Here is a 17,148-nt window from a genome sequence, read left to right as displayed (position 1 = left end):
GGAGTGGAACTCCGTGGTGGGTGGGGGTGGGGGGTGGGGGGAAGGAACGGGTTTAATCATGCACTCTTCCTGCATCCTGCTAACAACAACCCTAGAAGTTAAATACTGTTAATGCCTCATTTTATAAATAAGTATTCTACGGTTCAGAGAGGGTAAGTCACCTGCCTGAGTCACAGAGTTGGCAAATGGCAGAGTCGAAGTGGGAGACAGGTATGTGGGACTCTAGGCAGGTTCTGTGGCTCTGCTTATGCCCCCCGATGCAGCGGTCACAGAGCTGTTAAACATTCTTCACGGTAGCGAGGACCTTTCTGGGCATTGCTGTTATTTTACAGAGCCCACGGCAGGGAAGGGCTAGCTATCCCGAGAAGCCACTCTTTCCCCCTCTGCCCCACGGCTGGCTGCTGGCTTCGGCAGCTCAGACAATGAGGATTCTGACCGTCTGGTGGAACCATCCTAAGAAAGCAGAGGACTAATCTTTTCAAAGTCCACGTCTTCGAGGCGCCTTGTGAGTATTTGGGTTGGACATAGGCTTGTTATGGTAACGCGGATGAAGCCCCGGATTTAATAAGACCGAGACAACAGGAGCAACATGAACCACAACAGGATATTGCAGGGAGATCTAGAAGCTTCCTCAGGCTGACTGCTACTGAACAGGGCAGGACCTGCCGCCGGGCAGGACAGGGCCAAGGGAAGGCGGGGTTACCTGGAGGCCAGCAGGGCTCAGGACTAAGAGGCAATAGTGGGGAGCAGGCTCCTCTCTCCACACCCAGGCTGCCTGGTACCCAGTAGGGCAGAGGCTCCACGGGCTAAATTTAAACCAGCTGCCAGCACGGAGGTGCTGCAGTTCGATGGGGCGAGGCAAGCTTACCTCACGAAAGCCGTGGCAACGCTGCCGGGGAGATACTAAAAGGATTAACTGCTATTTTAGTGGGCCATTTACTCCTCAATCAAAATGTCTCATCCATTTCCTGTCCTCCAGAGGCCTCAGGTCCAAGATTCCTTTGTCTGTTACAGGCATAGTAGCACAAGCCTGTCATGAGAAATTAATAATTTTACAGGGACGGGAGCTGTTCAATTCACCTGGGTGTGGGCCAGGGTTGGCCCACTGCCCTGGTTACCTACTCTACCATCGGGAGTGCACGTTCACCCACGGTGGGCGGGAGCAGCCTGGGGTGGGGCTTCATAGAGGCTCCCACTGCACACAGCCTTACCGGACAGCGTCAGCCTGCAGGCCCCAGAGAAGCATCTAAACTAACAAGGGCACTGCAGTGGACAGGGATGCAGGTTCAATCCCACGCCAGTGGTTACTAGTGGTACAATTTTGCACAACTTGCTTTTGTTATCATTACTACCATTCTGATTCTTAGCCTCTGTCATCTTGTGCTTCTATTATTTTCTCTTACTAGCTGTGTGACCTAGAGACAGTTGCACAACCTCTCTGACCCTCTGTTTTCTCATCTGTAAAAAGGGGAGGGGGGGCAGTTCCTATCTACAGAGCTGTGGTGAGGGCCACATGGGGCTGTGAAGTCACCACTGTGCCAAGAGTGTGGGTAGTGGGCCAGATTCATCTGACCTCTGACCTTTGATTCTCTGTATATGAAAGCCCTGATAAAGACTAAATGTATCTCCAGTAGGCATCAAACACCAGTCCCATGAAGCCCTCTGGGCTCCCTCCCCAGGCCTCTTCAAACTCCATCCAGGGATGTCACAGTCTGGTCCCTAATGGCTTGAGGACACATCCTTAAGGCTGTGGCCGTTCAGGGTAAGAACTGTGGCAGAACCAAGTCTAGTGTCATACAGAGACTGGAATCATGTGAGAACCTTGACCAGGAAGATCCTGAGGCTGCTTTGAGCAACCAGGGCCCCCACTGGGCTCAAGGATGGCCCAGGTCGTCTCCCAGGCCACTCCTGGATACTGCGAGTCTGTATGCAAGGCCCTAGCACAAGAAGGCTGCTGCGTATCTCAGGCTACTCCCTAGGACCATACAGAAACCATGGATTCCCGACAGGAAGAAGATGTGATTGACAACTATGGTCTCTGTCTTGGGGAAGGACAGGCTGTTTCCTGCCGCCCTGACCTATCGACTTGTTGATCTTCCCCATCTCGGAGAAGCACATTTTTCATTAGGCCATGTGTCTTCTTCAGGGACTAGCTCAGCCCTCCTGCCTGTATACTCTCAGCCCAAAGACATCAAGTTATATTCTCCAGCAGCTCAGTGCCCTTCCCCCACACCTGTCCACAGCACAATCGCTCCCAAGCCCCAGCCTCTACCTCCTTCTCTCCTCAAGGCTGCCCACCTGTAGGCTGTCTATGAACTAATAGATTCCTTATCTTCAAGACCGGAGAACACACTCGGTCTCTGCCTGGTAGCTAGGGAGGGTGGCATGTATGGTCTGTATTGTTTGTGATGTATAGCACACTCAAGCCCCAGCCCTTTGTTCTTAGGCTGCTGCTTCTGAACTGGGGGGATGGGTACAGGGACTAAGATCCCTCTCCTAGCCTCTGATAGGACTTTCCACTACAGTGATCACAGAACATGGATGTGGCCAGCCAGAAGGGACTGAGGTCAGGGTACCTGCATCTAACTCGTGTGAATCTGCGTGTATGCTCATGCACGCTCATGCTTCTTTCTTCCCAAACCTTTGTCTCAACCCTAGCCAGACACTGCTGGTGCTGTGTGAGCCTTATGCTAAGTCTCGACCTCAGCTTCAAGCCTGCCCTAGGGACCTGGTACCTCTTCACAGAAGCCAACACTGGGAGGCTCAGAAAGCCCAGGAACCTCTCTTGGAAGTATACTGTGTAAAGACCAATGCCGGAGGAGGGCACACTCCTCACCTGCCACCACCATCAGGTGACATGGAAAAGGCAAGTCTCGCCAGGCTTCTTTTAGGTGCAGAGATTACATGGCATCAGGCCGCATGGCATGCTAAATGACATCTTATATCCATCTAACCCATCAGTGTGGGGGACGGGGCACCTGGCGAGGATAAGGTAGCCCTGCCAAGGTTCCCAGTGACAGAAACACACACACGGCTTATACCCTGGTTACACCCACAGCCCTGGATTTTGTGGGAGCTCTGCCTGGCTCCCAAGAGAGTCTCTCAAATGCAGTGGACGGTCCAGCTCTGAGGGGAGACTAAGTGGGCCTGGCAGCCCAGGACTCACCATGCACTTGTTGGGCTTCTCGCCTGAGTGTACCCTCATGTGGATGAGCAGCTTGTAGCGGGCATTGAAGGGTTTGTAGCGCCGCACACAACCGGCCCAGAAGCAGGTGAAGTCTTCGCCCTTGCGCTGGTCGATGTGGCTCTTCTCGATGTGCCGAACCAGCTCCTCCTGCTGCTCGTAGGCTGCGCAGCAGTCCACCCAGCGGCATGCCTGCCGACCAGCCACCATCCTGCCCGCCAGGCCCAGCCCTAGGCCTCCGAGGCCGGGGCCAGTTGGCAACTGAGGCAAGGGGTAGGGGGGTGGCAAACCCTGGTGGTGTGGAGCAAAGAGCTCTGAAAACTCGTCCATGGGCTCCTGCTTCAGGAAGCCTGACTTCCGACATGCTTCAAGCTGCAAGCTGCCCTCCTGGCCGTCACTGGATGCAGGCCCAGGCCGTGATCGCTTGGGAGGGCCCCCCAGGTCTCCCGGCAGAGGTGGGCTTCGGAGTCCATTTACACAGCTAACTAGAGCTGTCTGGGAGGAGTGGATGACAGAATTGATATCTGAGGAGGCACAGGGTGAGGAGGAGGCTGAAGAGGTGGGGGGCAGGCCCAGGAGGCAGCAGCGTTTCAGGCTGCCCTCGGGAAGGTGGGCCTCGGGTTGGGGACCCAGGTCTGAGATGGGTTCATTGCCCAGAAGGTAGCAGGAAGGTGCAGGGTTGGTGAGGCCTCGGTCTGGGAAGTCCAGGTCTGAGGGCAGACCCATGGACGATGGGGCTCGGCAGTGGGTGGGCAGGGGTGTGTGGGCGCTGACCATGGCCTGGTAGTCGGGTAGGGCTTCTTGCTTGATATGCTGAGCGGCTGGGAGGCTGCCGTTCACAAACGTAGGCTGAGGTCTGGGTGACCTAGAAGAGAGTGCCCAGAGTGATTATGGAAGGCCGGCACTGGAGAGGTCAGCCAGGGCTCCTGGGAAGCAGAGGGCAGAGATATGGAGGGGTCTGGGGAGAAGTGGTGGAGAAGCAGAACACAGGGAAGACCAGGACTGGCTGTGCCAAGGGCAGGGAAGAGAAAGGAAGCAGACGCGAGAAGGGCATGGCCTGGAGAGGGATGCAGGAGGCAGGAGGCAGAGGAGGCAGGAGGCATGGATGAGGAACCCGGGGAGGACACAGCCCTTGGCCAGACCCCAGTCACCCTTGCTTCTGTCACCATCTTGCTGGCCTCTCCAGTTTCCCTGGAGTCAGTCTTGACCTTCTCCACTGACCCTCAAGTCATTTCTGTGGGCAAAAGGCCACAGGCGTCTTCAGGTCCAGTGGGGTTTAAATTCTTACAGGCCCCTTAGCTCTCTAATGTCTACACTCTTTCCTTCATTTAGTGACATCTGGCCCTCCTCAGCTTGTCCTCCCAGAGTTGGTGTGACTGGGTAGGAGCCCGAGGCACGGTCACAGCAAGGGGACAAGATTTTTGGCAGGATGGCCCAGAATTCCGAGCTCAGGTGTGTGGGAAGCTAAGTTCTTGGGAGAACCGTCTGAGAGCTGGGAGACCAGCTCTGAGGTCGGGGTCAGCTCTGTTCTAGATGGGCAAACTGGGGCAAATCACTTCGTTCTGGGCAAGTTTGGGGTCTCTATCCCCATCAATGGTGAAAGTGCCAGAATGGCAGGGTGGGCTGGCACAGAAGCCATCTTTACCACGGAAGAGAACCCTTCAACTGTCCAACAGGAGACCGGAACTCCTGCACAGACCTGTGCACCACTGTGAATGGTGACAAGGTAAGATGGAGGTAGGAATACCAGGGCTACCAGAAGACTGAAAATGGGAGAGATGTGGAGGGCGATGCTGGCAGAAATACCTTGCCAGTAGCTACAGGAACTGGAGGTCTGGCTATACGCTCCGAGCCTCATGAGCACACCCTGCCTGGATCTGCTTCCTTATCTATGAGACAAGAGGCCGCACCTCTAAATGTAGGTGAGGGTAATGGCTGGGGTCAAGGGTCAGCTCCCTGGGAAGGAGAGGGCTAGGCACGGTGCCATTACTCCTGCTCTGCAGGACCACTGTCCCATGGCTCTCGTAGCCAGAGCTGAGCTTTGCAAGGTGGCCTGGAGACCTAGCCCCTGCCCCCTCGGTGCCAGACGACAGGTGAAGAGAATGGAAGTGAGGAAAGGGGCAGGAAGGAGAGCCAGCACCCAAGGCACTCAGAGCTTCGCCTCTGACCCTGTATCCCTGGAGAGTCAGTGGAGGGAGTCAGCCTGAGGCTTGAGGGCCACCAGGCCATCATGCAGTAGCAAGTCAGCATCAGACCTGGACCAGGAGCCAAGTTTCCATCTCCTGTGCAGAACTGACTGCAAGATCTCCTTGAGTGGAAGCACAAGAGAACTGTCTGTCTTTTAGACACTAAGCAACTGTCCACTGAGCCTCTTTCCCTCCCAGCATCTCTGCCGAGGAACAATTATACATCCCATCCTCAGAGGCAGGGACACTGGGCCTGCCACAGCCAGCAGCAGGTTCTACTGAAGGAGACCATGTGAAAGTAGTGGCGAGCGGGGCACCACGCTGGCAGAGGCAGGATGGCAGAGAGGGCTGTGGGAAGCACCAGCTTAGAGCTTTTGCAAATGTCTCCAGGTCAGTGACCTGATATCAGCAAAGGGGAATGAATGGCTCAGTAGCTGACTGAGTTAGGAACATAAGTGACAGACAGTCATCTGAATGGCCTCAGTGGAAACTGGGGAGGTCCCAGCCTGAGGGCTCATGGGCGTGGCAGGGACTAGCTTTTTCTCCTTGCCCTGGGAGGCCTGACAAATGGTTCTCTGGCTGCTTTGGGGCTGAGCTCTACAATTCTCTCTAGAATTTGTGAGCCCAGAGCCCTGAGTGCACAGTGGCTAAGATGCAGATGCACCAGGCATCTCCCCACCCCCGGAGAGCTGACTCCTCCTTTCTTGACAGTAGAATAACAGGCACTATGTTCTACTTGGTCCTGGACCAAACCTTTAAAGAATACCTGCTTTACCAGGTTCATATATCAAAGCCACAGTGATGGACCAAGTGCAGCAGACAACCTGAGTCTTTATGAGTCAGAATCCTGGCACTCTCACAATGCCATCACCGGGAAGTCAGCATCCTCACTGCCAAGTGACTTTCTGAGAACATGTCATTACTTTAGGGCATCAAAGTTCTATGTCAAAGATGTAAACCTCCTTTTGACCATTGTCTTGGACTCTTTGCAAAGCTGCTCCACTTGAGGAATCAGCTTTTGCAGTAGAGGTGTGGGGAGAAGAGGGTCTCACACCGGGGGTGGGGGTGGGGGGTGGGCAGGATCCATGCTTCTGTGGCCCAAAGCCTATAACCTGGGTTGAAGACTCTATTCAGTGCAATCACATCTTGGGCTGGCACAGCCCAACACAAAATGCACCCCCCCCGCCCCTGCCCTCCCCTTACAAACAGTGTCCTGCCAGAGTCTCAGTGACTAATCCAGGCAATAGACACATATGATTGTCATTAACTAGTAGTCAGCTTGAAGACTAAAAGATATTTATTCCTGTTATAGAATGGACTGCCCTCTCCCAATTCATATGTGGGAAGCCTGTGTTTGGAGACAGGGCCTTTAAGGATGCAATTAAAGCTAAGTGGGGTTCAGAGGGCCCTAATATATCTGATTCCCTTATAAGATGGGAGTACAGACCACACAGATAAAGGGATAGCCATCTGACTGCCTCATAGCGCCTGGAGGAGGCAGGCCAGGAGAAACCAAACCCGTTAACCCCTTGATCTTGGGCTTCCTGCGCTGCCAGAATTATGAGAAATAGATTTCTTGTATTTAAGCCATCCCAGTCTATGACATTTATTATGACAGTCTGACCAAATGACTATATTCTTTCAAAATAGAAACCTTTCAAAATACTCTTTCAAAAAAGAAGTACTATCTAAAAAGTCCCGCGGGGAGTTGAAATTCCCAATGTCTTCCTATCTGTGTCTCCCACTGTTCATTGTTCCTGTAGTGGAGACCCTTGCCTCCATTCCCAAAGACTCCAGCAGCAGCCCAGCACGTGGCCCAGGGTAGGCACAACGTGGCCGGTGAAGTGGCGGGGTACAAACTAGTACCTGGGCTAGTATCCAGAGCCTCTCGCCTGTGAGGCAGGCTCCAGTCATGCTGCCCCAGGGGTGAGCAGTGTGCTTCCATGGAGACATGCAAGGGGAGAGGGTGGGTCCCAGCAATGGTTTCCACACTCAGAACTGTGAATCCTGCGAGGATTTCCTTTCCTAGCCTGCCCACAGGTTCCTTGATCTGTGGAAGCTCCTGATGCTCTCAGAGAAGCCACCTCAGCTTGTGAAACAGGGACATGCATCTCACTTAAGCCATCTTTGTGTCCCTTAGAAGCCCCTGGTCCAACAAGGAGAGCCTACACTAGGCACCTCTGTGTAACAAACAGACTCGGACAAGAACCTGGCCCTTTTGTGTCCAAGCAGACCAGGTGCGGTGGACAGGAACGGGCACATACCTGTTTGGGTGGGGGAAATGCAGCAGCCTCTCACAGACAGGGGGGTGACCCCGGGGTGGTGGGGTCCCTGCAGGAAGAAACAGACCCTGGTGGCAGGAGGGGCTGGGACCCTCGGCCAGGTCCAGGTCCAGCAGGCTCTTCTCTGAGCTGTGCCCGTAGCTCCCGTTCACTGGGGGGTGGAAACAAAAGGAAAGAGGAGGTGGGTAAGGTGCCAAGAGAGTAGGGAGCCCCTGCAGCTATCTGAGCACCCCACATTTGAGGCTTGGAGACACCGTATTTAACTCCCAAAACCACCTGGCAGGACCACTTGGTTGTGATCAGGCGTGCACACACAGGTACGCCAATGCGCGAATGACTGTTAGCAGACACTGGGTGTCTGTGGTGTCAACACACCTGTTCTAGGAGCTCAAACACTGGTGAGCCAACCTGATGGTTCCTTGAAGCTCGCAAACACCACCTCAGGGTGGGAACTGAGCACAGACCCTAGGCAGGGGTTTGGGTTCTAATGTGCTGGACTTGGGGTTGGGGGACAGCTCTGGGTCTGCCTCAGTGGTTGGATTCCACCAGTGAGTTCTGGACCTGGAGATGTTTTGGGTACATGTGCCAAGGGCAAGAGGGAGGTAACAGTCCAACTGCATCTGCTGCCAACTGGTACCAAAGCCCCCTCTATCCTGCTTCCCAAATCACAGCATAGACAGTCTGGTTATCCATCTGTGGCCTGTGGTTCTCTGATGACCCACCAACCCTATACTCCACACTCCTGCCTGCTTCTATAGGCTCTGTGAATGCCTCAGATGAGGCTCGATACATGGAACAGCTCTACAAATCCCATAAAGTCCCATAAAGTGAACAAAATTGTCAGACATGCTTGCTGTAAACCTCTCCCATCTTCCCTCAGCACAGCTGCTCATCTCTGGGAAAGGGCAGTTAATCTGGAAGGTATCCTTGGGCTGTCTGTCCTAGGACTTTTAGGGATGATGCTTTGGGGCCTGGGGGTCACGGCATGAGCTTCCTCACTTCCCAGAACCCATTCCATGTCTCAGGCACATCTCGATGAGAGCCTGACCGTGTGCTCCTCTGAGCACTGTGGGATCCACAGTGCTAGCACCCACAGGAGCCCCTGGATGGTGAGCACTCCTAGGTGTCTCAGCATTTAGAAACCTTAAAATTCTTTGGAGACCAAATAAAACGTTACCAAGCCCAAGTAGTCCAGGTACTGTCAATTCTGAGCAAGAGGATGGGAAATCTCTAAGCTAAGGACAAGGACAGCTATGAGGCCACATGGGACACGCTATGAACAAGCCATGGGTTCCCCACTACCTGCTTGTTTCTATTTAAAACACGGGGAAACTGAGGCTCATGCAAATTACACAGCTAGAAATCTGCGTTGGGCCCCTGTACTGAGTGTGATACGATGTGGTCTTTTAAGACAGCATCCCCAGTCCTAGCTCAGCTGACACTCTCTTTAGCACAGGCTACCCCTGTGCCGGTGACAGGCAATATTAACTCCCCCAGCTCTGAATCACACTTTACAGTGTACAGATGAGAAACACAGCTTCCAAGGCCCTGGGTTGGGTGAGAGCTCAAAATAACATCTGTTTCACGCCATTTCCCTGGAGGCACTGGCCCATCCTGCTGTGTGGACCGCTCGCTCTGCTGGCTTCAACGGCTGCCCAGCCAGCCCTTCTTAGGGTTATGCTTTAATAACTTGGTTGTTTTTTAATTAAAAAGAAATCCCTGGTAACAAATGTGAATGGCCTGAGTTAATGAGAGCAGGCTGCAGTTCATTTAACTCCGGCTCTGCTTGGCCGTCCTCGCCTTTTCCAGATCATTTCTGCGTGCAGTTTTATTGTCCCATTGAGGCAAACCATGGGACCAGCCTCTAAAATACTGTGGATAATTTTATGACCATTAATGGCATTTGGAGCAGAGAGCATCACAGGGGGCTGTTCTGCCAGGACCTCTCCCAGACCCTGAAAGTAAGGGTGGTTCTAAGCTCCCTCCCAGGACCTCTTGAGATCTCTGGGTCATGTACCTCCTCCTGCAAGCACTAGGGTACAGAGAAGGAAGGTAGATCCAGGGAGCACCAGTGACTGACCTAGGGAGCACTGATAATGGGCCTGGGGAGCACCAGTGACTGACCTAGGGAGGACTGATGATGGGCTTGGGGAACACCAATGACTGACTTAGGGAGCAGTAGTGACAGGTCTTGTACTTATTCAGCCCTTCCTCCTCAGGCTTCCTGGTACTCACCCGAGGGCAGGCTCATGATAGTTTTTTCCAGATGGGTTGAAGAGATGGAGGGACTTGGCCCAGGCTCAGGGACACAATCCAAACCCAGACCGCTTGGACTTTGAGACTTGAGTGTTGTCCTGCAGCCCCCCAACCCCTACACAAGCAATCCCAACCAGGACTCCAGGGAAAGCAGACAGAGTGGGGTTAACTGCTTTGCCAAGGTCACACAAGAAAGACAGCCTGAGGGGATTAGAGTCCTCAGCACCAAGTAGTAGATCAATGCTGGGGCCTTTTAGCTGCTTCTCTGTTGGAGACAGCAAGAGCTTTCCCTGCAATAAACAAACAACTGATGTTGGAAAGGAGGGGAGAGGCTCTGAGGTCAAAGTTGGCACTGGCTGCTGCGGCGAGCCTACCCAACTCCTTGCCTCTTGTTCTCCACTGGGCCCTGTGGGGAAGTCTGACCTCTGAACTTGGCAAAGCTGAGCACCAGAGCTGACAGTTGGTCACCCAAGGTCACAAAGCAACCACTGGCAGGCACAGCTGGGGCACTAGTTCATGCCAGGCAGCCCCACATCTTCCACTTCCTGGAAGGCTGGTCATCAAACCAAAGGCCCCAGAGACACAGCCACTCCTGCCTGCCACACGCAGCAGGTCTGCTGGGACAAATATAGGTCCTGTCTCCTCTTCGGTGGAGTCTTTGTCTCTATCCCCAAGGACACCATGAGACCTAGAGCAGGCTTTCTCCTGTGCATTCTCGTCTCCAGGAAGGATGGATCGCCTCTGGAGAGGAGAGGATGAAAGGTATACTATGGTGCCCCGCTGCCCTGATGTAGGGATATCCTGATAAGGTGAGGTACCTAGACGCTGCGTCTCCCTCAGAGCCATGGAAGCCAAAAACGGACCCTACACCCTGTTTTTCTCCTAGCACATGAAGCCCCCTGACAAATGGCAAGAAATCTTGGAAATCCAGGGCTGGAACTGGCCATGTATTCTGTAGTATATGAAGAAAACAGGCTCTAAGTGGGAAAGGACTTGTGTCACTACATAGCATATTCACAGCAGAGGCTGGACTGACACTTCTGAAGCCAAGTAAGAAACTGGTTTCATTTCCTGGTCTGGCCTCAGTTTTCTTGTCTCTATAATGGTGCTAACAACTACCTCATAGGGTGGTGGTGACAAGGGAGATAGATAATAGAGTGCATATGGCGGAGACTTAGCTTATACGGAACACTCAAAAGAGTAAGAAGGATGCTATTACTCAGCCTGTGCTTCCTGGGGCTTCGGCAAGGCTGTCGGAGAAGCAGACCATCCCCTGGCAGGCTGGGTCCAAAGTCAGACTCCAGGCTTAGGGTTCACCAAATGTGGGGCTCAGCCACCTGAACGAAGTCCCAGTGAGCTAGCCTGAAGCAAGAGGCTCATATTATATACACAGAAGCTTTGCAAGTTACTATAATGCCTTGCATATAAAACAGAACCACGTCCAAGGGGACTCCCACAGGAAATGTGGTTTGGTGCTGAAACTTGCTGCCATTTAGCATCCAAGGCTAGGGGACCTCCTGCAGCCATTTGCAGCCACCTGTGGGGACCAGGAAAGCCAACGGAGTAACTGATTTCTGTTTTTCAACAAGCAGGATTTCAGAACCAACCAGGTACCAGGCCAGGGACAGGCTACAACACTTCACAGTTTATAAAGACTTCATAGTCCTCAACTGTGAGCCTCATTATAACCTCCCCCTCCCCCTCCCCCTCCCCCACTCCCAGGAGCTGGCTAGGCAGGCTCACACAGCAAGTGTAGAGCTCAGAAATACCCAACTCCGCCCCCAGTCAGCGAAGTATTTCTTCAAAAGGCAAACCAGCGGACGACCAGTGCCACAGCTACTCCTTAGCTCCGCCACAGCGGAACCAAAACCAGCACAGGAGCAGGTGGGGCTGTGCTGCCAACAGGACTTGATTGGAAATCAGATCCCAGGTCCCAGGCTCTTGGGATGTGGTAGCTGGAATGGGACATGTCCCTCACAGGCCCCTGTATGTGAACACTTGGTCCCCAGCTGGTGGTGTGGTTTTCGGAGGCTGTGAAGCACTTGGGACAGGAGGCACGGCTGACAGGCTTCGGAGGACTGCACTGAGACCTGGCTTTCGGCCCAAGCTCTCTGCTGTCATGATGTTCCTGCCTCTATACCTTCTTGGTCACGGACCTAAGCTGAAATAAGTCTTTCTTCCTTTAAGATACCGTGGACAGGTATTTTATCACACAATAAAGGCAACCATGGCTGACAATCACTGAAGGGGCCAGGGATTCAGGGATTCAGAGTTCGGAACTGTTATGCTCGCCTACATCTGCAAAGTGGGGAGACATTTACAGGTGGCACTGACAATGGAACGTCAGCCCGGGTGGGCATACAGATGGAAGGGGTGCTAGCCTGGCTCTAGGGCCCCCCCAGGCTGGGCTCACCCATCTGTCTGCGTGAGCCTATTCTCACAATGTTTTGCTGAGGCACATCCTTACCAATCTAGAGGCCTATGCAAGCTCCTCTCCCCTAGAACATTCCCTGGTCTCAGCCGCTAAAGCTTCCCCACCACCCAGCTCACAGCAGCCCTGGGAGCAATTGCTACTCGGGTGTCCCATGCACACAGCCCAGGCCCAGATGTCTCATCCTTATCGCCAGAGTTAGATCATTGGCACCCACTCCCCACCCTCCACCCCCACTGAACTGCCACACTGGCTTGTGGGAACAGTTAAAGCTCTGCTCCCCCACCCCACCCCCAAAAGGCCCAACCTAGCCCCAGGACAAAGATCTTAGTCTCTCTAGTTAGCAGACCTAGCTCCAGATGTGAACTGGCCCAACCTTCTCCTTACAGAAAACAGAGACCCAGGTGAGGAAGGGGCTTATCCATCTTACCCAGCAGGTAGGTTCTCTAGACACCTCTGCCTCCCTCCCCTGCTCCCCAAGGCTATGTCCCTCTTCAGAGCTCATAGTTAGGTTCGCAGCAGATGGCTGGAAATGCTGAGAGAGTGTGTCTGTGAACTGTGCCAAGTTCACACTCTTGCATGCTCTATGTCAGACGGTGTAATTCAGGGGAACTAAACACACACACCTAGGATAACATCCAAGTCCAGCATTGCCTTTTGGGGATGCTTGACTCCAGAGTGAGTGATCTTCCTTTCTAAGCCTCAGTTTCTTCATCTGAAAAATGGGGTTTAGAATCTTAGCTGCAGGGGTGGCTGTGCACATCAAAGGAAACAGCGCATGCAGAGCCCCTGGTATGGTTTCTGGTGCGGCTGGCATTCGGAAAAGGGGCCCTATGTTTTGGTTTCGACAGGCATAAGGATAGAGCCCACTTTCCTGGGCAGTGAGTGCCAGTAACCACAGAAGGACAGCCTCAGGTCAGGAGTGCCCTGCCAGTAGCCCTTCCCGACAGTATGAGCATAGGCTATGTTGAGCCTCAACTTTCCCCTCTGAGCAATGGGAACATGGGAACTGAATTTCATGTGCCAGGTCCTGGCAGTGGGCACAGGGCACCGAGGGTCCAGTCAGAGAGCACAGGGCACCGAGGGCTCCACGCCTCCTATTCCCAGGCCCAGTCCATAGCTCACTGGGGACACAGAGAAGAAGAAGAAGAGAAAGAACTTCTCAGGCCACTCTTGCCTTACCAGGCTAGTCTGTATACTCTTTTCCTAGCACTGGGAACAGCGAGGCCTGATGTGCAGCTGGGACCACTAGGGGAGAGGAAGTAAGAGGTGGAGAGCCATTTACCTGCTGGAGTGCTGCGGTAGTCATAGCTACCTGGGGGCCTGTAACCTGGACAAGGCCTCTGCAGCAGCAGCTCCTGACGCTGAACTCTTGGACCAGGCTTAAAGCTGCCCACTGTCTTTTATCCCAGACCACAAGAGCCGCCACCCTAAAGCTAAGCTAGATTTGCAGGGCCAAGTGAAGGCCACGGACAGTCCAAGATGGTTACACATGTGGCTCTAAACATGCTGGCATCCAGACACTCAGAAGAGCCAATTCTTTCCTCACATTGTTACATACTAATTGCAAGACATTAGAAAAAATAGAAAATAATGAAGTAGTCAGTGGTCACTTGCCAGAGACCTGCAGTGGACATGGAGAGAGAGAAAGGCTTGGTTGTTCTTCCCGGCATGTATCTGCATACAGCCTTACTTGTCAAAAGTGGGATGATAAAATAATTAACATACTCTCTTGTCCTGCCTTTTTCTACTCATTTCTAATGACGAATACCAAAGGAGATGGCACGCCTGTCACATGCGTGTCCTGTGTCCTTGGCTCTGTCTGTGACATATGCTAACGTGGGTTTTCCAGAAGCAGAGTATGGGACGTGTCTACGGTCACACTACTCTAAACAGCTGTGAGCATACAAGGCGCGCTCCATCATCCCTGGAGATCTGCTCCATGCCTTAGGGGAGAGGCGCCCACCACTCTCCCCGGGTGACTCTCCTGTGGCTGTTACAAGCACCATAGTCAGAGTAGTTAAACAACTGGACTTTATTTTCTCTCAAGTTTAGAGACCAGAAGGCTTAGGTTTGGCTCCTAGGCAGTTTGGGCTCCAGTGAAGGCTGGTTTTTGCAGCTTGCAGACACTACTTTCTCAGCACGGGCTCTCATGGTCTGACCTTGGTACATGCTTACACGCAGAAAGAGAGCAGGGAACACTCTGGTGTCTTCTTATGAACGCAGTAGTTCTGCTACTCAGGCACTCATAAGCCCATCTAACCTCAATTGCCTCCCACACTGCAGGTTAGGACTTCAGCATGTGAACCTAAAGAAGAGAACACACCCAGTCCACGACCCCAGTAACCAATCCGTCCCTTTCCCATGCGGATAGAGACAGGAAAGAAGATGGACCCCATTTATCAAGCTTAAAAATGAGATAGGAGAGTCTGGAGGATGCTGTGCGGACGCTGTGGCCATTCTGGCCAGGTTTCCATCTTGGCTTTATTTAGGAGCCCTGTGACCTGTGTAGAACACATGCTTTCTCTTCTCCATGGCCTGGCTTATGAAGCTGAAACCACCACCACGCTATACGAGGTGCCCGACAGGGAGTAGGCTCTGGCTGTGCACCCAGCCTGCCCTTGCTGTTCTCTTGACACCAGTGCCCATCAGCAGGATCTGGTCCTCTCAGCCAGGGGTTAGCACAGACAATAAACAAGTTGGTTTAGGTCTGAAGCCTGGAGACTCGACTTCCTGACCAGGAGGGAGCGTCCCCTGCTCTGCTGCATGCGGTGGGTAGCTCTGGGAACTAGATGAAGTCATCTTGTTTAACAAGAAGCCATCATGTCTCAGGGAGAGCCAGCGTGAGGACAAACATCAGTAAACCAGGCTCCCCAAGCAGAACAGCTGAGCAACGTTCAGCACGCGTGGGTAGTTAACATCCCATAGCGTTTAACACCCATCACAACAAAAAAAGAGCTTGTTAATACAACAGTCTATGACGTCAGTTTTTTATGCACTCTGGTAACCTTTCTAATGTGAATATTTAGTCCATTTACACCACTTATATTTAACGTAATTTCCATATGTTTGGAATTAAATCTATAATCTTACTATTTATTTGTCTCACCTATTCTGTATTTTTTCTTCTTCATCCTCAACTTTGTTCATATTAGATTTTTTTTATTATTCTGCTTTCTGCCTGTTAGCTTATCATACACAACTTCCTCTCTTTTTAAGTTAACTTGACATATTACCGTCTAACAGGCTAGTTCTTTTCCTACTTCTTTGGCAGGGCAAGAGCACAGGATTCTCAACTCCATCCAGCCCCGCCCCCAACACGGCACATCTCATTCCTATTCCCTCTCCCTTACTTTAATTCCACTATTCTACCCCATGTTCCTGTGTCTAACAACCGGAGCAGCTGGACCACTTCTGAATCTGTGTTGGGTTTCCCCACTCCTGGTTCCAAATCCTGTACCCCTGCATCTCCGTGGTCGTGTTTGCAGCTCCTGGGGTGGCACCCTTCGGGGCTCCAGTTGAAGGCAGGGGATGTCAGGCTCCTCCTTCTTGACTCTGAACTTCAACATCTGTCTTCCGAGAACTTGAAGCCACTGAACGTTCGCCTTGCTTCTCAGCCTCCTACTGCCAGACTCTGCTCCCACTCTTCATCCTTTGCCTGTGCCACTTCTGCACCAGCAAATGTGAGCGGGCAGGAAAGGCAATGTGAAATGACACAGTACGATCCCAGCACATCTGTCTCCCTGGGAACTCAGCCTTATCCTGGTAGCCCTAAGCTCCAATCCAGTCTACACGCACAGTAAGGCTGCAAAAAGCTCCCTTGAGTTAGGCAAGTGGTAAATGCCTAAAAGGAAGTTATGACAGCCACAGGTACAGTCACCTCAGTGTATGTGGAGTCCTGGCTGGCTTGTCAGCTCTTCAATGACTTGAAGCATTAAATGTATCCTACCTACCAAACCCCACCATGTTGAAATTTAACTTCTGTTGTGTGGCACCATGAGCCAATGTTTCTGTTCCTAGCTGGTACTTATTTCACAGGAGTTTGTATTCACGCCGTATCTTATGAACAGACAATGCCTTCTCCCGAGGAGTAGGTTTGTCGTGGTGGGAGTCTGCCTCCCTCTTCCTCTCTCTTGCTCTCTACTGACCTTCCAGCTATGCCCTGCCTTCTACCATGCTGTGAAGCAGTAAAAAGACCTCTGCCAGAGGCTGGCACTTTAGTATCAGCTCCCAGCCTCCAACCCGTGAGTCGGCAGATCTCACTCAGGATCAGTAACCCATCTTCAGGTATGAATGGTACAACAGAAAACAGACCAAGACAGAAGCTTTAGTCCAATAGAAGCCAAATTTGTTTTAGTCCAGATGTGAAAACACTTTTCCAATAAAGAATCATAACAACCGCACAGTATCCTATTTCCTGGCTGCACAACTATATTCCTTATAGTTGTATTTTAAGTTGTTTAGAAAAGAGAAAACTGAAACAACCAGGCTATGATCACCTATCTTATATTTATTCAAATTTAAAGCCTTAGGATAATTTTCTGGATATGGGATTTCGGAGTCCAAAGATAAGCACAGTTTTAAGCATGGTCCTACTTACCATCCAAACTGCCCTCCAAAAAGGCTCTATCACTTTATGCCATCGGTAACACCTCTGTTTTCTCTGCAGAGGACTCTTGGTGTTCCCATTTAGAAATAAAAGGAGAAGCTGAGCGTGGTGGCGCTTGCCTTTAATCCCAGCACTCGGGAGGCAGAGGCAGGCGGATTTCTGAGTTCGAGGCCAGCCTGGTCTACAAAGTAAGTTCCAGG

At 52.3% G+C, this 17,148-nt stretch overlaps 1 protein-coding gene across 1 annotated transcript in view; it reads right to left on the bottom strand.

Moving 5' to 3' along the window:
• Glis1 (GLIS family zinc finger 1) overlaps positions 1 to 17,148 on the bottom strand; it is a 190,908-nt gene that overhangs the window by 61,181 nt on the left and 112,579 nt on the right. Inside the window, exons 2-3 of the mRNA XM_029475863.1 lie at positions 7,635 to 7,803; positions 3,167 to 4,049 (exon numbers count right to left, since the gene is read on the bottom strand). Of these exons, the coding sequence (XP_029331723.1) occupies positions 3,167 to 4,049; positions 7,635 to 7,803 (1,052 nt within the window). The remainder of the gene's footprint in view (positions 1 to 3,166; positions 4,050 to 7,634; positions 7,804 to 17,148) is intronic.

This window comes from Mus caroli, chromosome 4 (assembly GCF_900094665.2).
Source record: "Mus caroli chromosome 4, CAROLI_EIJ_v1.1, whole genome shotgun sequence".
Lineage (NCBI taxonomy): Eukaryota > Metazoa > Chordata > Mammalia > Rodentia > Muridae > Mus > Mus caroli.
Note: the sequence above shows the minus strand (reverse complement) of the source record. Positions and strands in the feature narration are given on the sequence as shown.